General features: G+C 33.3%; 1 protein-coding gene across 3 annotated transcripts; it reads right to left on the bottom strand.

Moving 5' to 3' along the window:
* Positions 1–951: 951 nt before the first annotated feature.
* LOC106060741 (uncharacterized) lies at positions 952–19,117 on the bottom strand. Of its 3 annotated transcripts, none has more exons than XM_056043138.1 (6): positions 18,951–19,117; positions 10,642–11,158; positions 10,109–10,177; positions 9,128–9,184; positions 5,657–5,812; positions 952–3,418 (listed from the first exon to the last, which is right to left on the bottom strand). In XM_056043138.1, the coding sequence occupies exons 2-6, from the start codon at positions 11,153–11,155 to the stop codon at positions 1,752–1,754; spliced, it is 2,463 nt and encodes an 820-aa protein (XP_055899113.1). In that variant the 5' UTR covers positions 11,156–11,158; positions 18,951–19,117; the 3' UTR covers positions 952–1,751. The 3 variants fall into 3 exon arrangements, with proteins under 3 accessions (XP_055899113.1, XP_013074181.2, XP_013074182.2); XM_013218727.2 differs by lacking the exon at positions 18,951–19,117 and adding an exon at positions 18,097–18,273; XM_013218728.2 differs by lacking the exons at positions 952–3,418; positions 5,657–5,812; positions 18,951–19,117 and adding exons at positions 5,819–7,510; positions 18,097–18,276.
* Between the last annotated feature and the right edge of the window lie 8,867 nt (positions 19,118–27,984).

Genomic DNA, 27,984 nt, shown 5'->3' with positions numbered 1-27,984 from the left:
AAAATGCTCATTCAATTAATGTCCAGTAAATTTTCCATTTTTGAAGACCCAAACCAAACTTAACCTGGTCAAGATTTTTGTCCTGAATGAATTTTTTTTTTTTACTTTTATTTTAAATAAGTTGCTACAAGTCTATATCCAAATATTGTCAATCACTAGTGCTAAATATGTTAAGAACTATTCAATTGTATTCAAACACAAAACAGATCTGATGTAATTTTTCTCAGTGTGAAGACTCTTTTTAAGGCTTATTAATACAACATTCAGGAGTTTTTCGAATATGTATTGACAGTTTTAGTTTTTACTTAAAACTATGCATTGCTTTTTTCTAACTAGATCTATAATTCTATCTGTTCAGATTCACAGTAACCATGATAAGATAACTTGTAGCAAGCATCTTTTGTGCTATTGATGGGATAAGTCAACTTAGTTGGACAAAATCTTGCTATAATTTTGCTTTTCAAAAATCATATTATTATTATAGCTTTTATATAGCGCCACTTTCATGCTTATAGCATGCTCAGAGCGCTTTTGGTCCAATCTCATTTGTGGACCGGTGGGGGGGAGGGGGTATCTAGGAGTTGGTTTTCCGTGCTGCCATTAGGCGCTCAGTAAACACAACTCTGCCCGAGTCGGGTGTCGAACCTCGAGCCCCCTTCTAGGTAGTCAAGCCAAGCCAAGTTCAAGCGCACTTGGCCTCTCGACCACGCTTCCCACCAATATTGTTTTCAATTTCTATTTGCTAGACAGAAATTTATTGAAATAGCAAAATTAAAATTCTTACCTATCAATAAGCAAAATGTGTATATAAATTGAAGTAAAAAATGTGAAAATATGTACAAAACAATTTTTCAAATGCTAGAATAGCAATGATGTTCCTTTTTTTTTTTTTTTTAAATGCTTATAAATGAAAAGAGAAAAAGGTGCAAATGAAATGAAGAAAAATGAAACAAATGTCAACAATCTTTTATTGTAAATAAAAATATGTACACATCTGAAATCTTTTAATTGTAAATCTTAACATTCAACATTGTTAAAACTATAAATACTTTCAAAGTAACTAAAAATATAACTGTCTCACATCTCAGTTCAACACTCAATATGGAAATTCTCCCATAGATTCCAATCAATAAAGCCTTTAAGTCTACAGATAATTTTAGGATAGACTAAAGTAGGCTATTTAGAAGTTTGTTAGAAAATAACTCATATGAGTTTTAAATTTCGAACAAACTGAATAATAAATAATAACAGAATTTTGAATTCCACTTTTTTTTTAAAGCATCACAAAGCCAAGGAATTTTTCTCCCTCTATGATGTAGATGTATTAGTTTCAGTACATATGAAGCACTCTAAAAACATTCCAAATAAAAAAAAAGTTTTAAAAATAAATAATTTCAACTTTGAAAAGAAATAGTAATAATAAGACATTTTGAATTTAAAAATAAATCAATTAATGCAGCAACATGGATAACATCAATGCATGAAGACAAATTATTCAAATAAACACATAAAAACTATTTTTCTTATTTACAAAAAAAAAAAAAAAAGATTAGGCTAGAAGAACTTTTTTTAGATCTTGAAAACCTATTTAAGAAAGTCAATCTACATATACTTTTGAAACTTAACGAACTACTGGCATTATCTTATTAAAAAAATAGTTTTTTTCTGAATTGGCTCTATAGCTTTTCCTTTAAAAATAGATGTTAAATTTGATTTTAAAAGAAATGCTTTGAAAAAAAAAGAGGATTTATTCATCCAAAATGCTGGTTCTGCACATTATGAGTGGCTGCAATAAGTTCAACTATATCCATTTCATTTCCGTAGGTAATAGACTGCTGCTGGTGATGTGAAGGATGCATTCCTGCAACTTGTCCGACATACTGTGTACCATGATGCACATTAACCACAGAGGCAGTTGGTTGATGGCTGCTAGGGTGATCATACACTTGTGAACAATGCATACTGACACCTCCAACAGGTTGGGTAATACTGACTAAGCCACCAATGGTTTGGGAGCCATGGGCTTCTTCAGTCACAGGAGCAGTTGGGATCACAGAAACAGCAGATCCAGCATTAGTCACTCTTACTTTGGCAGCATATTCTCCCAGCCTGCGTCTTCTTTTGTTCATTACCCTTTTTTGTCTGTACACCTGATATTTTTCAGGATCCTGTTTTAATTTCTTACGATATTCTTTCATACGTTCAGCATCAGTTGGGCGAGCCTCACCAGGATTGTAACGCTTTCTGGCAGGTACAAACATTTCCTCAGCCCCTGTTAATATTCGCACCAATTTAATCTCCATTTCCTTCATTTTTTCTTCATTGGCTTTTTGTTTCTCTAGAATTTGCTCTCTCTCTAGTTGCTTAGCATACTCATCTTCTGTCAACTCAGGTTTGACATCACTCTGCTTTGTTTCTGGCCAAAAATCATCTACTTTCAATGGAATAACAGTCAACTCTGCACTGTGTGAACCAACTTCGGAACCAATAGTACTTGTAACAACAACACGATAGCCAGCATCACTTATTTCAGCTAACATCTTTGCAACTATTTGTTTCATTTTCTTCTTGACACAAACTCGTCTAGTGTATTCAACTTTCATTTGCTCTTTCGACTTGTCCTGGCAAGATTGTTGAACTAGAGTTGCCTTTCTTGACTTCCCAGATAGAGTTTCTGCCACTTCATCAATGTTTTCAAGAGACAATTGCTGTGTGTTGTGTGATACTACTGAGACAAAAGATTTGTGCAGAATGCACTTCTTGCCTCCATTTTTAGACACAACAGTAATACCTGGATCATTCACTTGATTTCTCTTTAACATCTCGGCCATTTCCAGTAACTTCTGATGGCGCTCTTGAGTTTTGACTCTGAGAGCTTTCCTATGTTCTTTTAACAATAGCTCTTTACCTTGCTGCCCATCTGGTACAGATTTCCAACTAATTCTTTTCTTTTTGATATTGGCATCCTGAGCTAACAAAAGCAATTGCTCATTAGAAAAACCAGATTCAATTAATAGAGCCTTTAGGCGCTGTTTCTTTTGCTTGCTTTTTTTCATTTTTAAAACTTCTTTAATTTTTTTGAGTTTCTCTTTATCAACAACTTCCAGAAACTTTTTTTTAGCTTGACGAATATCATCTTCAGTGGGACCCATTATATACCTAGAGGGACAAGGCATGAACTCATCTTGAATTGAAGGGAGGTCACACAGGGCGGCCAATTTGATGACCAATTGTTTCAGATCATGAACTGGATGTGAACAATTTGAAGAAGTCAACGGAACATTTGGTTCAGATACATTATTATCTATGGGGATTTCATTTTTAGTAACACTTTTGTTAGGTGTAGATTGTGAAGGCAGGCTATATGACAAATCCTTCTCCATTAGATTTTCACTGCTCAGTCCTTCACATGGTGTACCTGTAGAGATATCTACCACTTAATGTCAATATCCAAATAATAACATTGGATTCAACATTTACATACATCAATCAAGAGAAATATGTTGTTTTTTTTGTTATTGTTGTCATTGTTAATGTATACTATTGTTTTGAAACAAAGAACAAGTAACAATAGTATTTTTTAGTTTGCTTTGATTATGAATAAATAAGTCAAAACATTTTTTTAAATGTTTAAAATATTGTAATAATTCATTAAGCATAAAATATTCATTTTGACCTTACAAAGACTGATTCTGCCTTGCTCATTAATACTATTGTCTAAATTAAAATAAAAATCCAAACATATCTAAAAGCAGAGTTGCCTGCAAGTACGCATCTTGCGTATTTTGTACGCAAATGGACACGAAAATACTCTAGTGCGGTTTATCGTCTGAAGATATGCATCCCCCACCCCTCAAAAAAAAAGTTATTGCTAATCCTATATAGATCAGTGCATCAATGCCTGGAAATGAACTATTCTTAATTAATCTACCATGAGATAGATCTAGTATCTGATCTAAATAAAGCGAGTTCCTTTCGATGTATCAGTTTATATCAATTCTTTATAACTGATTGGGAATTAATTGATTGATTAGTTCTTATTCATCTAGACTGGATCTAGAACTATATTTAGATCTAGAGATATTTTACGATGTCAGGCACTTATAATAGAATTTGCGTAAATCTAGATTTAGAATTAAGATCCAAATGTTATTCTAGTCTAGATTCTAGATCTAGGCTAGATTTGACCATGTGTTTACTATGTCTTATATAACTTAATGCTGTGTTAGCATAGCTACATTTCATTATGTTACGTGCTGAAAGGAGTATATTTCTTTATATTTAGGAAAATACACATTTCCTGTTTAGCATGTAGGCATCTCTGCTAAAAGTTATTGATATCACAGTTTACTCAGTAATAAACAAACAAAAAAAGTTTACTCAATAATGAACAAAAAATAAAATATATAGAATAAATTGTTTCATAAGTACAAGTCTTTCAAAATGCAAATTTAGCAGCTTTCAATGTTATTGTGGAAAAAAATGGGCTTTCTTTCCACTGATCAAAGAGCAATCATTTAAGAATGGAGAATAGAAGAGAAAAGAAAACTGTACAAATACGATGAAGCTAACTGATAGTTAAAGAAAGACACAAAAGAATGAAAACAACTGCAGCTTGGAAAAAACTATAAAATAGATAGAACTTTCAAATGTAGAATGAAACAAACAGCTTTGTAAATATCCTCTTAATTAATGCAGGCATAATCTAAAAAAAATTATTAAAGTAATTAATTTAGGGACAAAGTCTAATCACAGTAGTAAACTTGTGCATCAGGTAAAAATAATACTAGTCAGATACTAGAAAGAAGGGACACAAGCCATGATAATAAAAGGATCCCTCTTAATAATCTGATTTAAAATTCAATATACAGTACTAAAAGCATGAAATAAAATCAACTGCTTTTTACAAATTGACATAGAAGGTTGAATATTTTATGTACTCAGATTTTTGGTATAGACTCTATAAATGAATAAAAAACCAAATTAGAATAAATTTAGAAAACTGAATGGTAATAATTTTTATGATAGCCATAATGTCACCATGTGTGATACATTCTGAAGACATAATTAGAATTTTATTTTTACCCTGAACTTAGAAACAACAAAATATTCTACTAAAACAAAGCATTTGAAATAAATTTAACAATAAAAGAAACTTCTTTAATTAGCCTGCAATAAAGCACCAATGATATCTTGTGGTTTAAAATGAGCCCTTTTAGAAATGTATATATTTTATTAAATTAAATTTTCTATCCTGACATAAAATAATTATAAAATTTGTATGAAATGCAATCTATTAAATTATGTAGAGACTCATACATAGAATCTTTTAAACTTTTAATGTTTCATGCTTTAAAATCAATTATAATTAAAGTAGAAATTTAAAAAATTATGTTTCTTAAAAATCTGGAATTATTTATAAATTGATAAACAGAACAAACAAACCTATTGCATTTTTAGCATTAACATCATTTTTTTTTTAAATGGTTATGTTTGCATTCTCAAATTATAATTTCATGGATTGCAAAGAGTTTAACAAAATCTTTTTAAATATCAATGGTGTTATATGAAAGAAGCATTTCAAACAAATACAAATGCTAAACTTAAATCCAATCTGATAAACACTTTGAAAATAAATGAACTAATATCAAAATACTTTGTGATATGAAGGAGGGGTGCAAACTTATTGTAACTTGAGTCTTATTTTGAGCTTCAATATTGTCATTAGTGGACATTTCTTTTCTTGAGTTGCTAGAGGAATTTTGAATTTTTTCAACTGACATGTATAAATTGTTAGATTCAGCAACCATATCTGAAATACATTCTGTAGTGTCAAATAATGAAAATAGCTTGTTCCCACAAATGTATTAATTTCAAATACAAAAAAAAAACTTGTACTAAAAGTATCATGATTAAATCATCAAAAAATTGTGTATAGGAAAATGCCACTTCATTTTTAATGTTTTAAAATATTTTTTCCAAATTTCCATCGATAGTAAATATTGTTTATTTTAGAAAGGAACTGCTTTGTCAGTAATACTTGTTTATTTAAAAAAAAAAAGAGTAATAATATTAAAATAATTCTCAATATAATAATGACTAACAATATAAAATGATTAAAAGTAGTTAAAGATTTTATGACAATCAAAAGACTACATATCATTTATATTTTTGTGGTAGTTATAAATTAAATCAAGAAAATCTTGTTCATGTCTTGCACTTGTTGACTGCCTTCTTGTGGCTGCCTCACCATGAGTACTAGCACATTCAGACAGACTATAGCAAGCTTTGACTCCAGCGTCATCTATTAAAACTTCTGACTCCACTTCTAGTAGTTCTGCTCTTTTACTATCTAGATGAGCACTGGGTTCAAGAGAATCTGTCAATTTTATATCCTCAGCTTTCAAAACCTTTTGATTATTTCTATAGTGTCGGAGTCGTTCAGCTGCTTTGGCTCTTAATTCTTTGAATTTTTCTGGATTATTATTTCGTAAGTTTTCTTGATACTTTTTAGCTCTTTCATTGTTATATTTTTTAAATCCTTCTGGATCTAACAATTTTTTCTTTCTTCTCCATTCCTTGTTTCTGCCAAAACGATACCATTCGTCTCGAGAAAGTGGGTCCATGTGTCTGAGACTTTTTGATGGTGGAAGAATAGATTTTAAATCAGCAACAGGCATTAGCCTTATTTCATCATTACCTTTGCCTACAAGACTAGCAGGGAGTTTTCCTACCTTTCTCAAATAGGAAACCCTGTTTATTAAGCTTTTTTTCTCTAAAACATCTGAATCTTGATTAGATTGATTGAAGCGTCTCCGTTCTTTTGCTTGATCCTCTTTGGATAATTTTTTATAGTATTCATATCGATCAGGGTCTTCCTTCCTTAATTTCACAAGATAGCTGCCTCTATGCTTAGGTAATGGTTGTTGACGAATACTATCATGAAATACTGATTTTGAAAAATGAGAATCAATGCTAATTTCCTCAGAATGAGCATTAATTACAGACCCTAGAGCAGCCACAGGTTCCTGATCATCATTATCATCATTTCCTGGAGTCACATTACAACTCAAATGCTCCTTTGGAAGCAAAATCATTTTTTTAGATGCAGCCGCCTTTAAATAATTATTTTTTAGTGCAGGTTTAGAAGTACAGCTTTCCACTGTAGCAGTTGTGTCACATAAACTTGATGGTGTGCTTAGAATTATGTGTTTATCATTAGATTTCAAGCCCTGACTAAAATTTGTTTCTAAACCTTGAATACAAGATTGAGATGAGCTGGAAGAAATGAGGGGGGTAGTAAATTTTACTGGCTTAATTGTTATGGCTACACCATATTTTTGTGCAAGATCAGAAAATACTTTTAGCATCTCTTTTCTATCTGGCAGTTTAGTTTTCAATTGGTTGTAGATGTTGTATCTTGCTAGATATTCTTTACAAGAAAAAGCAGCAGAAGATATTTTTCTCTGTGAAACCTTGAAAACTTTACAAGTGGGCTCTGTGTCCTTACCTGTGAGATACAATAGCAACATACACATTCTTTTTTATTCAGCTAAGTCTCCTACCCAGCTAATTAAGCACCAACAAAAACATCAGATTTATAAGAATATCATATTTACTCAATAGTTCTGAATGCAACTTGTCTCAGGGAAATCTAATTGTTAAAACAAAAACCTTTTTGGATGTTAATTTTTCAGCCTTTATAATTAGCTCTTTGGCAAGTTTGCTGTCTGTTTTAGTTTAGTAATAGAAATTCCCAAGATGAAAAAAAAAGCATTTCACATGCTACGATTAAAAAAAAAAAAAAAAAAAAAGTAATTAAATTTAGATAAATATGTATTAACAAAAAACATTTTCAATTTGTTGAAGTATCAAACTAAAACTAAAGGTATGTCCCATGAACTTTAAAATGTGTTTGTTAATAGTGAATTAGCACTTTTGGCTAACAAATAATGAATAGTGCTTAGTTTATAAAAAAAATGTGACAAACAAGGACAAGACACTAAGAAAACATAAATTAAGCCTTTTTTTAAACCATGATTATGTTAAGTGTAATTCAATAGTAAGAGTGTGTGATCAGAATCTTGCATTTAAAATTATACAATTTTAAAGATTGACAACAGTAACTATATCATTGCAATTTAAAAATTGAGCCTTTCATTCTATTTGACTCACTTAAAATAAATATCAGAATAAAAAAAACTAGAAAGCTGCAAGCATCCATGTATATAATATTACTAATATCTTTGGGTGACCATAATTTTATCTGAGGTTAGTCACTAGTTTTAAAATTGAAATACATGTAAATTAAAAAATATGATAATTAACAAAGAAGGATTATAAAATTTAACCTTTAAAAGGTTGAAGCAAAGATGTGTAAACAATTATAAAAAAAACTTTGTAAGGCAACAAACAGCTACATCATTGTTAACTGTATCCTATTTTCTGTCTCTGTCCTCTGCTCTTCTTGTCTACAAATGATAAGCCTGTCCATATCTACTTATTTTCTCAGTAATCCTAATACTGCCTACTTATTTATCAGCATGTGATGGAAATGTCAAATACCATATAAGAGGAAGCTTGCTTTTCTTGAAAAAGTTAATCATCACTTTCTGAATCCAAGTCTATTCATCAGTTCATCATGGCTTCCCCTACATCATATATACATATAAACTTCCTTTCTTCACCAATTTCACATCTGCCTAATTTATATGATGAAAGAAAAGGTCTTTGTTTATTATCAGACAGTTTGAGTTTGAGGAACTTCCACAGTTTCAGTCACTGCTGCAGTGTTCTCTCCAGGTCATCTAGAGTAAATCAGTGTTGCAATGATCAGTCAGCCATTAGGAACTGTAGTAGTTATGCAGATGATGCCCACAACATTGTGGTATTAAGGAAAAGTGAGGTGTTGCATCTGAAACGGTCTGTGACAATCTTAGTTCAATTAGGATCTTAATGCTACCGATGTGAGGTTTCCTGATAAACTTTGAAAACAGAGAATCTCCAAATAAAGATTTTTATGGTTGCCATGAGACATTATGTCATCATAATTTTCCTTCCACTTACTAATCAATTAAAGTTCACTTAGTGCATAAAAGCAAAAGTTTAAAAAAAAACAACTACTTACTCTGATTAACAGCTTTTCTTCTTTTCCTGGTAAGTATGGCTTGATTTCCATTGGATTCTACACACACACAAATTAATTAAAATATTTCAATAAATACTTTTTTTTAAAACTTAACTAAGCTAATATAAGGGAAAGAAATGTGCATTCATAGCCATATCTATCAACGATGTATGATTTATTTCACTTAATAGATATCAAAGTAAATTAATTAATACTAGTTAATTAATTAAATGGTATTTTTTATTATTGATTTATGTTTTCTTAGGGACAATGAATAATTGTGCAAAGTTTCAACTTGATCTGAAAATGGGAAGTGGAAGAAATAACATACATGTATAAAAATTGTACCAGATAGAGTGGCTTGATATAAGCTTGTAAAAAACAAGCTTTTCTAATTAGGTATTTTAAACAATTTTACACAGTCATTCCCATAATATTATAAAAACTTCAACTATGTATTCATTCTTTAATAGAAAAGTAATGCTTAATTTACGTTTTAAAACTATTTTACAATCTAACAATTGTAAATAGTTATTTGAAAAGAGGAAACCAATTTTCATTCAATCTGTTGTATGGTTGTTGCCTTATCTCTAGTGAGTTTGCCTAATTTCATTTTAAAGTAATTTTTATTGAGATTTCAATGGATACTATATAGCATTAATGTTTTAAGATATTGTCTGTAAATTAATAAGAACAAAATCAAAATGGTTAATGAAGAAGTTCAATAACAAACAATGAGTCATACACCTTTTTATTAATTAAAAGTCATATACCTTTTTATTAATAAAAAAAAAATCATAATTACAATTTTATGTTTGTTTCCCTCAATTAATCAACAATTAAAATAGTTTTAATGCAGTGCATAATTATATCCTTATAAATATAAAAGAATAATATATAATATAATAATATAAGCAATCATCACATATTAGTATTATCATTACAGTAATAACTTTTTTTAAAATAAAAATATTGACTCACCATCAAATGAACTACTAGGACCAGGAACTGAATATGACTCGGTTCTGTTTGCTTCACCTTCATAATCAACTGTTTAAAAAAAATAGTGGGTATATATTTTTAACACATTTTTTTTTCACTCAAATTAGGGTTAGGGTTATTGTCTCTATATATATTATATAACAAAGACAATCAATTGGGCCATTAACATTTCACTTTTCATGTAAAGAAATAGGTGTCTGTACTCAGTGATGGATTGCCTAACTTTTAACTAATAATAAATTAATAATAAACTTTAAAATACAAGAAAAGTAATAATTTTCCCCCACATTGAAAAAGGTGCCGGTATGTTGTACCAGTGCGTACAGTCACCAAAAAAAAGCACTGCCTGTATTTAGTAAAATAACTGAACAATAATTAAGCTTTGTTTTTTTTTTTTAGTAAGAAATCTAAAATAAAAACTATTTAAATAAAATAGTTGTAAATGACATTTTAGCTTGAATGAAACCAATGCATTCATTTTTACTGAGCAAGAGGTATTTTTTTATTTTTACCTGGAGAAGCAGGAAGCACCATGCAATCATTGGAGTCTTCTCCTCCTTCCAATTTAACTACCATCTGATTAGGTTCATTACAATGTTTGTCTACTGACACTGAATAATTCTGATGGCTATTTTCTCTTTGTAATTCTGTAGACTCAGGTTGTTTTTCTAGCTCATGCATATTTTTCATTTGTTTCAGGCGCCTCTGACTATCAGTAGGAATTTCTGAAAATATTACATCTTGTTCAAGTTCTGCAGGATTAGCTTTTTTATGTGTCTGTTTGGTGGGACGGCAGGAATGATAACTATTACTAAGGAATGTTGTGGATGAATCCTCTCCTTCTTTAGAGACCTGTTCATCTACTATGTAATCAAATTTGTAAATGTGATCTATTTTTACATTGATATGTCCAACCAGTTCAATACTTTCATTGAATTCCACTTGACCATTGCAGAGAATCTGAAGAGATCTCACTAAAGATGAAATAAACTTAGTAGCTGCTGGGTTTAGTTCTTGTTCTGGCATTTTCTGAAGAATACAAATTAAAGTATACATATAAATAAAGAAAAATCAAAAAGCAAATTACTTAAAGAACTATTCCAGTGATAGAATTATAAATAATATTTTGATTTCTTTTTTTTTTTTAAATCAGGAGCATTTCAAACCTTTTGTTGTTGTTGCTAGTTAGCAAATGTTAACTAATCTTTTTTTAAGGGAGCAATAAAAAAATAATAATTAGGACTGTAAACTCTTTTGTTTCTGTGGCCAAGTTTATGAAAGTCATATGGTCTACAGACCGACCAATTTTTTATTTCACAACAAATGTCAGGTTTCCATAATAGCTTACAGTCTGTGACGCTGCTGATCCAAAACTGTATCAGCACTTGCTGTTGCTTTGGATACATTAGCTGCATGGAAAGGGAGGAACTACAGTGTGGACATCATTCCAACCATAGCGATGCCTATGAGATGATATGACTGAAGGAGGCCATAGACTACCCAACACATCATTCATTTATTGTAATGATATGTTTAATCAACAACCAATCAATTTTTTTTTTTTTGCTGATGACTGATAAGTCACCAAGTGACAATGATATTCATCATTTTCTCATTCGAATGAGGAATACAATATCTTTAGTGTATTAAGAATGTATCAAAATGTATCATCTTGTAATAATCGTATGTCTTACTTATCACAGTAAATAGCAGTAATGATACTCTCAACTCCGATTTTTTTTCAAAAGCTGGCAAGCCCCCATATCATGCCATATGAAATTGGTTTAGACTCTCTAGATCTAGATAATCTAGATCAAAAGTATTCAAATTAAAGAAACTAGATATCTTATCTGAGGATATATCTATCTAAACTGATTCAAACCACTCTAGACCTAGATCAATAGTCTAAACGACTCTAGACTTAGATCTAGTCTATAAGACAATATGACAACACAAGATTTTTCTAAAAATAGAACTTAAACTGTGTCAAAAGACTGGATGTGTGCATACATGTCATAACCTTTGTTTAAATAAGGGGTGTTCACTAATATTCGTTTATTACTATTAATGACATTAACGAACACTATTTTAATGAATACTGAGCTTAGACTTAAGACTTATGAGGCGACGATAGATCTACATTTTTTTTTACACTAGATTTTATTACTATTTTGTCACACATCACTAATGCTAAATAAATGTAAAGACAATCTAAAGTCATAGGCTACGAACACTTTCTAAAGCAAAAAAAATGCTAAAACAATTAACAAACAAACAAACACAATGATAGGCTCATTCTGTCTCTCCTTGGTGCCCTAATTATTGATAAACAAGGTAGGTACTAAGCATGGTATCATCAACACAGTATCAGAAAAAAAAACCTAGAGGGAGGGACAATTATTGATAGATCAGGTACCAAATTAGGTCACATGTCACTGAGCAGAGTGAGTGGGCTAGACAACCGGGGTCACACAGTTTTATATTTTTTATTTGGGTCAATTAAACCTAGATAGGCTACAGTACACAGTATAGATATAGGTAAAACTTGTGTCTAATGGCCTTGTTGTGGTGTCAGTTATAAACAGAGAAGGAAAGTGGGAAAAGTAAAACTGACCTGTCTGTCTTGAGTTAATGTAAGAAGAAATTGATATAAAAAAAGAAAATTAAAAATAACTTTTTTTTTAAACCAATAACTGTGAGGTGTTCGTTAGTGTACAGAGTAGGGAAAGGTGTTCGTTAGTGTACAGAGCGGGGAATGGTGTTTGTTAATGTTAGCGCTGGACCTCGTTGACCTGACCCTCATCAACATAATATTTTACTGTAACTATAAATAGTGTAACAAAACAATAATTCAATTTTTATTCACAAATGGATGACGAATTTAGATGTTTCCAGTTTTTTCCTAGGACTAACCATTAAGGAGCTATAAAAATTCAAACTTTAAAATTGCGGTGACAGCGCTTAACTTATTCGAAAGATGAAAATTAACATACTATATAGATCTAGGGAAAAAATTGACATGTCCTAACTTATAACTATTGTAGATTCTTATATCAGAACACCGACTTTCGGGAACCAGGTCAAATTTTTATTTTATTTTTTTATTTGGTGGTTTAACTTACAAAAAAAACTGAAAGCAGATTCTTATTCTTCAACTAATGGACAATAAAAATATATGTATTACTACTCATAGTCAAGATTTTATTTTAAAATAAATTGGGTCACTTCATTCTCCTATGCTGAACGCAGTTTTTGAGCTTTGCCCTTCATTGGACACTGAGCACCGTCCCTGAACACCACTATATAATTGCTAATAAATTATATATGTGTTAATTGTAAATTATTTAGATTGTATTAAAAGATGTAGATACACTTCTGCAATATGTATTTATAGTATAATTGCCTCTGTCTCTGTCTCACTCTCTCTCTCTATATATATATATATTATATATATATATAAATCGTTTATAGTTTATTTATTTATATATGCCTACCTATATAATTTATGTGTATGAACAGACAGAAATAAATCTATATAAATTATAAATCTATATAAATTATAGATCTATAAATTAATTATAATTTAATAAACATGATATTTTCAACTAGGCTACATGTATTCTCTGTCTCTTTCTTTTAATTCCCATCCAAGGACCCTCTTCTTTTCATAATTTGGATGTTCGTATTGTTACACCGTGACATCCCCTCCCTCCCATAGATGCTTTTCTTTGTCTTTTCATGACTCTCTCCCCCTTCCCTCCACTGCCTGTATGATAGGTTGTGACACTACACGTTTAGTGTATACCTCTCCTCACCACCTCACCACTGGCGTGATCACCTGCAGTGGGCATGGTCTCTGGCTTCAAATTAGCAGCCCGCACTTTTCTTTCATTCATAAATTAAATATTCTAGATATCTCGATCTAGGTTACATTTATTCATTGAAAAAATCATAGATTTATTAATCCCAATAATATTTCTTATTACGATTTTGCCTTGTGCACTATAGGAGAATGTGTTAAATTCATTATTATCGTTGAAACACCTCCTTTTTAATTTTATTTAACAGCTAACAGTATGAATGTGATTGGAATGTCTTTCTAAAGATGTTTAGAAGCTTATTTTGATATATCCATTAGCCTACGATCAAACAGGCTAATAATATAGCCTTCATCCCTTATATGGGTATGAATTGCCAGGGGAGGTTAAAACAATAGCTTTACATACTTGGTTACCGAGAATCTAAAAAACTGCCATCTGCTTTGGAAAAGCGGAACAAAAATACAGGAACTTATCTAAAATTGGACATGCACTGTCCTGAAACGTCGTTTTTAGCTCCAAACATAAAAACAAATTAATTATAAACAAAAAAAGCGACATGTTTCTGAAAGGAGAATTCGATGAGCTGTGCCTTATATAAATAAGAATCTACTAAGCATAGACTATAGATCTAGAATCTAGAGTAAAGTGCGAAGTTCGAGCAGTCCCGATTTGACAAGAGGTTCGAACAGTTCACTTTTTATTGCTATAACTTTTTTATTTGAATGTTTACCAAATTACTACTATATTGCTACTGCGCATGCACCTTTTTTCTTCACTTCCGACACATACTATTTCCTTTTCCTGGTGAGGTCAAACTCAGGAGGTGTGGAATTATTCTTTTTTACTACCCGGCAGTGAAGGAAATGGGTAATGGGCTTAGGGCTATTTTTAAGTCTGATGGCTCATCAGCTCAAAGAGACTATTTGAAGTTGTGGAGGGTGGGAAATGGTGCAATGGATGGTGTTCTTGTGCTGGAGTAGAAAGAAAATGACTTTATAGTAAAAATTAAATATTAAAACATGTTTTTAGATATATTTTCTTTGATCTGTTCGAACCTTCCATCAACCCGATCGAGCTTACTAGATCTAACTAGGGAAAAATCTGCTCGAGGAAAAGTACACTTGGCGATACTAACTTACACTACACCTCTTTGACTTCGTATTTAATTTTAACTAAGCCTAGTGAGGCCTAGTGCCTAGTGATACATTAAATCCAATCTATTTTTATAGAAAAAAGGACGAGGATTTCAGAGATACCATCAGTTTTTTCATAGGTCAGACCGTTATGGTGCTATAAAAATCCAAACTTGAAAATTGCTGCCAGCGGGCTTAATTGCCTTAATGCGCTCGAACTTCGACTCTACTCTAGAGTAACTTACATCTATCGAACACCTTCGTTTTAAGGTACTTATCGAACACCCCATTGTATTTTTTAAAATTCTCCTTTATTTCGATGATTATAAAGAAACTAGTCCATTCTTATTATGCATCGTCCATTTCTTTATAATTAAGTTATAATTAGTTTCATTTTCACCCAAGGATCATTTTTTTACTTATATTCAAAGTGCATTGGTAATATTGGTATAAAAATTTCACATTTTTTGAACTCTTGGGAAGAGTGGAGTGAGTCTCGGGTTAAGGGTATTTTTTAATGCTAATGATGCTTCAGCTAAAAAAAAACTATATAATACGCTTCTAATTAGGCTGAGAAATATTTACAACTATTTATTCAAAAGTGTCCTTTGTTACCTAAACATGAAAATTGAGGTTTAAAAAGGGGGTGTTCGATAATAGCAGTTTTTATATAAGCAATCTCAGCTTCGTAAGATATCGAACGCCATTTTAATGTTAAAAATAAACATCAAAGGGATATAACCCAAAGAAGACAAAATATTTAAATTATATATTTTTTAATTGTTATTTTTTTAAATAATGTAATGCAAAGTACAGATATAAATTAATCATATGTTACAATTTGTATCAGTTATTTGTGGTTTACCGTAAATGTGCTATATTTTTTTAAGTAAATAGATTTACATCGATATATGCACTAATTGTACCCATTTTAAAAGCTTGATTTTATGACACATATATTATAGCTAGATGCTAATAGTATCAATGCCGTCAGTCAGGGAGGAAAACAGTGGATTGTATTCAGTTGTTGTTTCTTTTTCAGATGCCCCATTCTATTAACTTCTGAATTTGCCCCATTCTATTAACTTCTGAATTATGTGTTATAAACCAATACCTAGCGCATGTGCTTGATGTGAAGAGATATTAATAAAACGAAAGGGCAAAGGGGGAGTTATAGAATGCAGATATGGTATTTTGAAATAAAAATGTCTTGGGCAGGTAAAAAAAAAAGGTCGGGGGGTGGGGGAGAGAAACAGTCAAGACACTGTATCCAGAGATCATCAATAATTGATCGACCATTAGAATGTGACGTCAGCCTCAAATACATAGAGTCAGTTGTGCTTCTCGATCTAGACGTGTGGTGCCGGGTCTATAAAATTATATATATATATATATATATATATATATATATTAATGCGCTACAAAGACACTCCTTTGAAACATCACAAATACACAAAAATAATAACAATAACGCATTTAACCACTCTCTTATTCTGCCTACACCCCCTTACCCGCGCTTCCACTCTCCAACATTCACACTTTTTCAGTGCAAAGTAACAACGTAAATTTCAAGACTCAATCCAAACGCAGCCACCAGACTAACACACAACAAAAAAAAAAAAGGTCAGTGATAGCGTAACACACAGGTGTAAACCAGGCCATCAACACAGCCCCAAAACATTGTTCAAGTTGTAGTAAGAACAATGTTGAGGGGAAAGGGGGAGGAGCCATCAGTCGAGTACCTACGGTCAAGCCGCTAATTAGGTCACAAACACTAGGCATGATAGATACGTAGTATATATAGTTATGTTGTTTGTGTGTGTGTGTGACAAATACTAAGCGTGCTCTAAAATACGTTGTTGTTTTTTTGGTCAACCAGGTGGTTTAGGGAGGGTGGATTTATCTACATCTATAGGTAACACAGCTTGCAAGCTACCATAGCTTTTCAGCACCCCCCCCCCTCCCCGCCCAGATCGAAAAATATCTAGCACTGACTTTTAGGCTGTTACATACACTGAGCGTGCTAGATCGGCGGCTAGTTACGTAGGGCCGCGTACCGTATGTTTTGTTTTTAGGTCAACCAAGTAAACTGTTGTGTCCTGCAATGACTTGGGGAGGGCGGGATTATCTATTGGCTACCAAAGCTTATTAGGCTCTCCCTCAAATAAATAATATCTGGATTTAATTTATTAATGGTCTTATGTCTCAAAATAGCTTAGACCTAAATAAGTACTACGGTAATGCGTTACTGGGCTTAGCACCGTCAGATTCCTTCGATGTGGACCATTTGAAAATGACTAAAAATCTGTCTTTCTTGACATGGCGTAAAAAGAAAATGACATAAATAAAAAAAATATAGATTATAACACTTTTGAAACACCATACTTTTCACAAAATTTTAGGATTATAACACTTTTAAAACACCATACTTCTCGTGTGTTCGATAAGTTCTTAATATGTTCGATAAGATAAGATAAAGCTAAAAAAGTGTTCGATAATTTAAGCTTTTGAAATCCTCAACCTGACCCATTTTAACATCAAATATAAGTTTAACTATGAGTAGTAATAGAATAAAACATGTCTACTTTTTAAGAAAAATGGATGAGGAGTTCACAGATACAATCAGTTTTTTTCTAGGTCTAATTTTTACGGAGATACACAAATTCAAACATAAAAAATGTCGGCGAATGAGCTTAACTTGTTCGATAAACGTAAGTTACTGTAGGTCAGTCTAGCTAGAATCTAGGTCTAGATTCTAATGATCTAAATGTGCCTGATTATAAAGATATGTTAGCTATCAAAATAAAGACTTATTTTAACAAATTTGGTGACAGGTGTTGTGTTCTCTAATAAGAAAAGTATCTATAGACTAATAGAGTCCTAGTGATACTGATAACGATAAGGTATTTCACCGTTTTGCCAGTTTTGGTTAGACGAAAATGGCTCTTCTTGTCTCGACTATTCTAGATAGAGTAGATAGAGATTGAATAAAATGAAATGTGCGAATGCTTACGGCTAGGCTCCAATTCCAATCATTAATTTTTAAGTAGACTGTGGTCTATAGTGTATTTAATGTTATATAAATCTAGATTATAGTCTAGATCTAAATTGAGAACTCAATAATAAGTAATAAAAATAGTCTCTATAAAAAAAAAAAAGTACACAATAGGAAAGACTTTTTAAGAATGGCTCCCTAGTTTTTAAAAATGCCCATGTTAATTTCTTTTAAATACCCAGAAAAATCTAGACATTTGTGACCACTTTTCTCTGACCTCTATATTGTCTTATTGTTTTTTTATAAATTAAATACGTTCATTTTTAACAGGAGATAATTACATCCAGCGCTAATCCATGTGTCAATCTAATCGGCATGTTTAATTCTGCTAAGTCATTGTTTTTTTTTTCTGGCTGATTCAGGCAACCCGTGCCACATATGCCCTAATAGCAATAGAAAAGAAGGGAGCACTTGTAGGATTTTGACCTAGCAATAATTAAGCGTATGAAATAAGGAATGTGTCTTAATCTTTGAGTCGGGGTATTTTATTAGGTTTTATTAAGTTTGTATAGGCCTTGGCCTACTATACTTTTTAGTATTCTGTCCATATTGATGAAACTATCAAAAAATCAAGCAAAGCTTTGGGGTTTATTAAAAGAAATTTCTATAAATCAAATAAGAACATAAAACTAAAATGTTATTTAACCTTGGTTAGGCCAATAATAGAATATGCATCCTCTGTTAGGGACCCCTCAACTCAAGAAAATATTAAGAAACTGTAACAGACACACAACAGAGCATTGAGATTCATAACAAACGAATATTCACATTTAACTAGAGACTAGAGTAACACCTTTAGTAAAATCACTTACTTTAAAAAGCCTTCAGGAGAGAAGACTCAAAAGTAAAGTAGCAGTTATACATAAGACACTGAACAATAATATTCAAATATAAAAAAAAAATAATAAAATACTTAGAAAGACACAAAGATAAAGGCACACTCCTCGTTCCATATGCTAGAAAAAATTTGTACAAATGCTCCTTCTTCCATAGCGCTATTAGAGCATGGAATGGGTTGCCTGAGCAAGCCAGGAAAACCAATGACTTGGCAGAATTTAAGTCATTAGTTAACATGCATGACAAAATGCATGACGCGTAGAACGTAATCATGTTCTTTTTTAAAGTAATGTCTGTGTATTATGTAAGATAAGAAAAACTGTCATGGAAAAGTAATGTCTCTAAGTTAACGGATTTTACTAAATGTTGTTTCTTGAATCCAGTCAAATTGGAATATTAATTTGTTATAAATCTCACAGCTGTCTTGTGCCTGTTCTAGTTTCTTTATGGTTTCTTGGGTGAGTGGCCCTAAACAGTAGATCAGGATACATATTGTAATATTGAATTCCTAATATGGGTCGCTCCGGCTACGGCCGAATGTCATATTTTACTATTTGGCAATATCCGTCTCCGCCCGGGTTATCAAAAAGCACTTTCCGTAGCACCCCTAATTCCTAATTTAACCTATAAATATATTCTGATCCCGTATATTTTTACCTTTTACCTATCCCTTAGTCTGTTGGACCGTTGGGGCACCAGGCAAGATTTGTCGACCGTCTTTCTCCATTCCTCCCTTTTTTTTTTTTTTTGCCTTGTTTAGAACCTCTCTCAATGGCAGGTCCGTCCATTCTTTAATGTTGTCCTCCCATCGCTTTTTCTGTCTTCCTCTTCTTCTTTTCCCTGAAGGAAGGTCTTTGCGAGCCCCGTAGATCTTGTAATGTGGCCAAAGGTTTTAAGCTTTCGTCTTTTTACAATAATTAGCAGGTCGTCATGGGGTCCGATCGCTACAGCAACCTTGTCTCTGATTTCTTGGTTTGTGATGCGGTCTTTGAATGTGATGCCTAGGATCCTTCTGTAGCATCTCAATTCCATTGCTAGGATCCTCCTCTCAAGCTCTGCATTCAACGTCCACGACTCGCAAGCATATAAAAATGTGGCCATGACCAGAGAGCGCATCAGTCTGATTTTGGTGCCGAGGGCTAAGCCCTTATCTTTCCATATTATTTTAAGTTTTGAAAGGGCTGCTGTGGACTGTGCTATTCGGGCCAATAGTTCGGGTTTTGTTCCCTCATCTGAGACAATAGCTCCGAGGTATTTGAAGCTGTTAACACTAGTTAGCTTTTCACCTTCAAAACTGATGCCTCTTTTAAAGCCCTGATGGCTATTGGTCATAATTTGAGTTTTTTTCGGCATTTATTTGCATGCCATATGCTGCGGAAGTCTTGTCAATGCGCATCACCAGGTCAGCTAGTTCTTCTTCTGTCCCTGCTAGGCCGTCAATGTCATCTGCGAAGCGCAAGTTAGTAATTCTTCTTCCTCCTTCATAGCCCTCGAGGGCATCTTCCATTATCCTTTCAAGGAAGATATTGATGAGTGTTGGTGACAGTAGGCAGCCTTGTCTTACTCCAACTGTGGTTTTGAACCAGTCCCCAATATTATTGTTGAAGTACACCGCACTGGTATATATTTAGGTTTTTAACCTTTAAAGACCGCATCACCAACGAATAGATTAGAGCAGGGGAAGGCAACTTTTTCTTTCGAGGGCCGCATTAAAAAAAAAGAAAAATGGGGGGCCGCTTACATATATATAGGCTTATAATATGTACTTACAAATAAGAAAAATACGCTAGCTAACTGCGAATAATGTCTTTTAATTCACATTTATACATTTACATTATATTTTTGTACACTCCCAATGGCGGAATTGCAACAAGAGTTAGCGATATCTGAAACTTATTTTACTAATTAAAAAAATGATGTTTTACATCACAACATTTCACCACAAAGTAACAGTTGTACTTAATGTGAAGTATTTAACTGTTTACATTGTGCATAATGTTCCGGAACTGTGGAACTAGCTTACTAGCTGTTATCCTTGTGACTGCTTTCAAATTACAGCAAATCATCATCGACCTGTTTTTACTTTTGTTTATTAAAAAAAAATGCTTGTTCACAGATTATGTGGACCCAAATAATGTGAAAGTTGTGCAGCAAAGTGTGGAAATACAGCTTCTGGCACCCATAAAGCTCCCGCGGAAGAACTGACCCTAACTTCTCTTATTGGTCATAATTTTCTTGGAGGTATGTCTTCTGGAGCTGAATCAGCTTCTGCACTAAATATTGAAAAATTGTTCCAAGTTCTTGAATTCTTTAAATTTGCTTTCAAATTCCAAAATCAAGGAATCCAAATAAGTTTTGTACATTTTCATTTAACCATTTCACTATAAATAGTTTTACCTTTCAGCAATGGAAAATTACGATAACTGTTTTCACTTGCTTACCTGGAGAAATAGGAAAGCTTTGTTCGAAAAAAATTAAAATGCACATACATTTCAGGTGCAAACAACCCATTGCAACATTTGGAACACTCCCTGCTGTAAAACGCGAAGTCTGTCTTCCACTCTTCATTAGAAATATTAGTAACAAAGTCACAGTCAATGTTCTTCAAGGAACATAAAAATGAGATCCCATATTCTTCTCAATACCTTGCCCTTGCTAAACCAGCGGATACTACTGTGGTACCAAGCATCGCAATGTTTTGTTTCCAAATCTTTAAGTACTTCCCTGAACTGCCTGTGGTTAAGACCCCTAGCTCCAATAAGTTTGATCACTGAGAAAATTTGTTCAATAATATGTTTTATTCAATGCAGTTTATAGTTTATGATTGGGATATTGTTCTTTAATTTAAAATTTAATTTTCTCAGTCAAAGCACGGACTCCATCAGTTGTTACAGTCGCCATCTTGTTCCAAGACAACTCAACACTTTCTACACAGTTATTTATAGTATTGAAAAAATACTAGCCTGACTTTGTGTCTTTGACTGAATATTTTGAAATAAGAATAATCTTCGTTTACTTTAAATTTTGTAGAATGACGCGTGGAGACAATGTTTCTTTAGCCTCTTCATTATATGTGATAACAGTCAGAAGTTTCAATAATTTATATAGATATTTATAATAATTTTTTTATAATATATTTGGGTTATATAGTCTGTGAGCACACCTGTAGGGCCCTGGATTAGAGACAAGATTATTAGATTATTGAATTAGACCCCACGATGACCTGCTAACTATCGTTAAAAAAAAAACGCAAAATAAAACTATATGTCTATATTACAAGGTGCTCGCTTGGAGGGAGACAAAGAAAGCGATGGGGAGACAACATCAAAGAATGGACGGGCCTGCCATTGAAAGAGGTTCTTTCCAAGGCAAAAGACAGAGAGGAATAAAGAAAGACGGTCGAAAAATCTTGCGAGGTGCCCCAACGGTCCATCAGACTAAGGGATGGATAGGTGAAGTTAGGCCTCAGTAGCGGCCCTAGGGAGTGTTAAGTGGGGCAATCGACCCAGGCCCCGCGCCTTTGGGGTGGGGGGAGCGATCGTAGTTGTCTTGTTCACCTTCAGCTTCGCCAACCAGATCAGTTCTCACTAATTAGGACTTATGACTCAATAGTTTGGAAGCCTTCCCGGCAAGTTACCGGCATCTATATGCTACCAAATTATCATGCAAGTTCTTAACATGACATTTTTGGTTTCAAATACCGTTCAGTTTCGGTAAAGACGATTGGAGGAGGATATCGTCGTTTAACGGTTCCCCTTGGCATCAATAAAAACAAGTAGCCGGAAGCGACTAATTAACATCGTTTATTTCCTAAATAAACGACATCCAATCGGATTTGAATAGGAAAACGCCAAGTGAACACGTTTGAACTAGCTGCAAGAGTTATTTCCACATGAAATAGTCATATATCGTTTATATTGTTGTAATATAAATGAAACTTTTGAAAAATTGATTTTTTAAAATGAAAATTAATTAAAAGATATAGTGTGTTGTTTTTTTTACTTTCAATGGGGATACGTTCCGAGACATTAAATTTCCGCTGTATGTTTTTTCATATACGTAGGCCTACACTATTTTTGTATCACAAGGTGGGATTATTGGATCATCTGGCATACGCGGATTTAGAGGTTCCTACAAATGTATCCAAAAGAGCTGAATACTTTTCTTGAATTTTATTTAAATATAAAATTAATAATCCAAAGTAGAATCCTTAAAAGGTTGACTGCCTAGTTGTGCGGTTTGCGCGCTGGACTATAGTACGAATTTATCGATGGTCCCGGCTTAAACCCTGCCCGCTCCCATCCCCTGTCGTCCTGCGGGAGGTTTGGACTAGGAAGTAAATTATCTTTGACTCCTGAAGGAACGTCTGAAACATGGAAAAAATTTTACAAACATTTTATTTTATAAGCCAAGTATACACTGACTTTAAATAAAACCTGTAATGTTGTGTTTCTCACATTTCCGGGTGGCGACCCATTAGATAACAACATTTTCGTTCCAACCCTCTAAGAAGATGGGGCCAAGAGGAGCAATGTAGGCTTCCACAGTGAGATCTGTAAGTTTTTTGTTGTTTTTTTAGAATGTAATGAAAAAGAAAAGAAATTTTGTCTTAAGTTTTAGGTTATATTTTGTTAATTAAAAATTCTTTTTCTAACGTCTACAACGCCCTTTTCTCATAGTAAAATGAGAGAAAATAAAAAAGGTTTAAAAGATTTTACCTGAGATGAGATATAGCTCTATTAATAATGAAATAAACTAATAAAAAACGACTTTAGTCTTTCATGTCTCAAGATCTGCCTTTCAAATTTGCACTAAGTACGCTAACTTCATCATCCTCACTGCATAACCAATCAGTCGCTTGGCCTCTTCTTATCGCCGCCTAGGAAACACACTCACTCCATAACACCCCTTTATGTCAGGACGTTGCGCCTCCCCCCCCCCATATGAGAAACTCGCGCCTCCCTAGACAAACGCTGCACTAAAGATGCAGAAGATCAATAAACGAAAACTGAATAATAATAATACCTGTAATATTTTTTTAAATAAAACGCTAAAAAGAGATTTAAAAGCCATCGAAAATAAAAGTGTCTCTGCAATTGATTTTTACATTACCGGTAAAAGATCTACTTACAGACTCAAAACAGATACTGCAAACAACCTGCGAAAATTTTAGGCCAGAAATGAGTTGCCTCCTATGGAAAAACCCATGAGAATCTTGTTCACTTGTTCAATTTTAGGCCAGAAATGAGTTGCCTCCTATGGAAAAACCCATGAGAATCTTGTTCACTTGTTCAATTTTAGGCCAGAAATGAGTTGCCTCCTATGGAAAAACCCATGAGAATCTTGTTCACTTGTTCAATTTTATGCCAGAAATGAGTTGCCTCCTATGGAAAAACCCATGAGAATCTTGTTCACTTGTTCAATTTTAGGCCAGAAATGAGTTGCCTCCTATGGAAAAACCCATGAGAATCTTGTTCACTTGTTCAATTTTAGGCCAGAAATGAGTTGCCTCCTATGGAAAAACCCATGAGAATCTTGTTCACTTGTTCAATTTTAGGCCAGAAATGAGTTGCCTCCTATGGAAAAACCCATGAGAATCTTGTTCACTTGTTCAATTTTAGGCCAGAAATGAGTTGCCTCCTATGGAAAAACCCATGAGAATCTTGTTCACTTGTTCAATTTTAGGCCAGAAATGAGTTGCCTCCTATGGAAAAACCCATGAGAATCTTGTTCACTTGTTCAATTTTAGGCCAGAAATGAGTTGCCTCCTATGGAAAAACCCATGAGAATCTTGTTCACTTGTTCAATTTTATGCCAGAAATGAGTTGCCTCCTATGGAAAAACCCATGAGAATCTTGTTCACTTGTTCAATTTTAGGCCAGAAATGAGTTGCCTCCTATGGAAAAACCCATGAGAATCTTGTTCACTTGTTCAATTTTAGGCCAGAAATGAGTTGCCTCCTATGGAAAAACCCATGAGAATCTTGTTCACTTGTTCAATTTTAGGCCAGAAATGAGTTGCCTCCTATGGAAAAACCCATGAGAATCTTGTTCACTTGTTCAATTTTAGGCCAGAAATGAGTTGCCTCCTATGGAAAAACCCATGAGAATCTTGTTCACTTGTTCAATTTTAGGCCAGAAATGAGTTGCCTCCTATGGAAAAACCCATGAGAATCTTGTTCACTTGTTCAATTTTATGCCAGAAATGAGTTGCCTCCTATGGAAAAACCCATGAGGATCTTGTTCACTTGTTCAATTTTAGGCCAGAAATGAGTTGCCTCCTATGGAAAAACCCATGAGAATCTTGTTCACTTGTTCAATTTTAGGCCAGAAATGAGTTGCCTCCTATGGAAAAACCCATGAGAATCTTGTTCACTTGTTCAATTTTAGGCCAGAAATGAGTTGCCTCCTATGGAAAAACCCATGAGAATTTTGTTCACTTGTTCAATTTTAGGCCAGAAATGAGTTGCCTCCTATGGAAAAACCCATGAGAATCTTGTTCACTTGTTCAATTTTAGGCCAGAAATGAGTTGCCTCCTATGGAAAAACCCATGAGAATCTTGTTCACTTGTTCAATTTTAGGCCAGAAATGAGTTGCCTCCTATGGAAAAACCCATGAGAATCTTGTTCACTTGTTCAATTTTAGGCCAGAAATGAGTTGCCTCCTATGGAAAAACCCATGAGAATCTTGTTCACTTGTTCAATTTTAGGCCAGAAATGAGTTGCCTCCTATGGAAAAACCCATGAGAATCTTGTTCACTTGTTCAATTTTAGGCCAGAAATGAGTTGCCTCCTATGGAAAAACCCATGAGAATCTTGTTCACTTGTTCAATTTTAGGCCAGAAATGAGTTGCCTCCTATGGAAAAACCCATGAAAATCTTGTTCACTTGTTCAATTTTAGGCCAGAAATGAGTTGCCTCCTATGGAAAAACCCATGAGAATCCCTCGCGCGCTGCTGAATTTTATTTGTTCTAAAGTTTCCTAAACAATTTCTCATGTACGATATTTTTTTTTACTGTTTTCAACGGATAATTGAATAATTAGAATTTATATAAAATACTTTTAATATTTTTTTTATTTAACTAAATTTTTTAAAAAAAGGAACCTTGGAATAATAATTTGGCCGCCTGCGTGCAATGCTCACATTGCACAATAGGTAGCTGTGGCATATATATATATATATACAGGGGCGGACTGGCTATATGGGCAAACGGGCAAATGCCCGGTGGGCCGGTACCAAATGGGCCCGTCTGGTCGCGACGAAAGAAAAAAAATTCAATGCAGACAACGTAAAAAAAAAGTGACAGCAGCGAGACACAAAGGCACGAACACGTTTTCTTTTTAATTTTTTTTTTTTTTAATTCTCATTACAATAAATTTTGTTTGAAATTCAACAAGAATATAAAAAAAAAAAAAACACTATACACTGTACGTATTATCATTTGCAAAACGTTAGACCGTACTTTCTGCTATGCACAAGCGGCATGGGCTGCTTTGATGTCTTTGAGATTGTGTTTGACCTAATCATTTTGCTGGTTGGCATAGGCCGTTGATGGCAATCCCATTTTTTTTTGCCCCTTCCCTCCCCCGTCTTTTAATTTTTCCAATGAAATTTAACCAAAAAGAGGGATTAGAGAGGTAAAGTTAGAAAACATTGATATAACGCAGAAAAAAAAATTAAAAAAGATAGGCGCGACAATTAACTTTTGAACAAAAGGCCTACTTAATAGAAATTAATTTTTAACACATACACACAGCCGCGTAATTGCAAACCACCCAACTTATTCATAGCTCAATATGGGTATAAAGCTCTACTTTCTGCGATTTGAAAAGAAAAAGTGAGTTTCTTTTTGTTTATTTTTAAAAACATAGATCTAAAAATACTACACAATTAAGGCTTACAAAAAAAAAATATTTCATTAAAAAATAAATCTAGATCTAAATCTATTTTTATACTATTATAATTAATGGCAAACTTATGCTTAGTATGAAGTCATTAATGATGTATGAAGTATGAAGTCATTAATAAAGCTCCCCCCCCCCACCCGTGTGGTCCTCACAGCGCTCCCCCGGACTACCTAGCTACCTTTTTGCGGTGTGTACTGTCTTTCCTCTAATTATAGAAAGAGAGTATTCTAGGGTAGAAAAAACGTTTGAAAGAATGAAAGATCAGAATGCAATGAAGATTATTTACATATACACATACACTAATATGTATATATATACATTGCGGTGTGGGGTAAAAATCCCACCCCCCACCGAAAATATATGACATGCCATTTGTGGCAGGTTTACATAGTAATGCCGGGGCCGATTTTGAAACCCAGTCCGCCCCTGTATATATATATATACATATGGGCGTAGCCGGGGGGGGGGGTTGAGCCGAAATGAAATACCCCTCCCCGAAGTGGGGGGGGGATCGGAAGTTAGTGACTAACTTTTGCTTTGATTTTGTTTATTTTAGGTGAGATTTAAATACTAAACCAGCACAGCCAATGATTTTTGAGTTTCAAACCCCTTACTAGGGGTTTTGAGTTTAAAACCCCCTACCAGGGGTTTTAGCAGTTAAATCCCCCTCTTTTATAAAACAAAACAAAAAAAAAATGCAAACGACAATCCCCAAATTCCAAGAGCACAGTTAAGGAAGATTGTCATTTTAAAACCCCCTCCAAAATTTACGATAAACGCCCTATTCAATATAAAAAAGCAAATTACAGACTAAAAATTTTGAATGGGTTTTTTAGTTTAACCCCCCCCCCCCTTCCTCCATAGGGTTTGAAGCTAAAAAATACCTGTTAAATATAAAAAAAAAAGCTAATTACGCACTCAAAATGTTATGCGCGTAGCTAAATGGGTTTTTAAAAAATACCTCTTTAATATTAAAAGTAAAGCGAATTATACACTCAAAATTCTCTGAGCGTAGCCAAAGGGGTTTTGAGTTTACCCCCCCCCCCCCGGCCGCCAGCGGGGTTTGAAGATAAAAAAATGCATCTTCAACGTAAAAAAAAA

Source organism: Biomphalaria glabrata, chromosome 1 (genome assembly GCF_947242115.1).
Source record: "Biomphalaria glabrata chromosome 1, xgBioGlab47.1, whole genome shotgun sequence".
Classification (NCBI taxonomy): domain Eukaryota; kingdom Metazoa; phylum Mollusca; class Gastropoda; family Planorbidae; genus Biomphalaria; species Biomphalaria glabrata.
The sequence above is the reverse complement of the archived record's forward strand: the minus strand, read 5'-3'. Positions and strand labels throughout refer to the sequence as shown.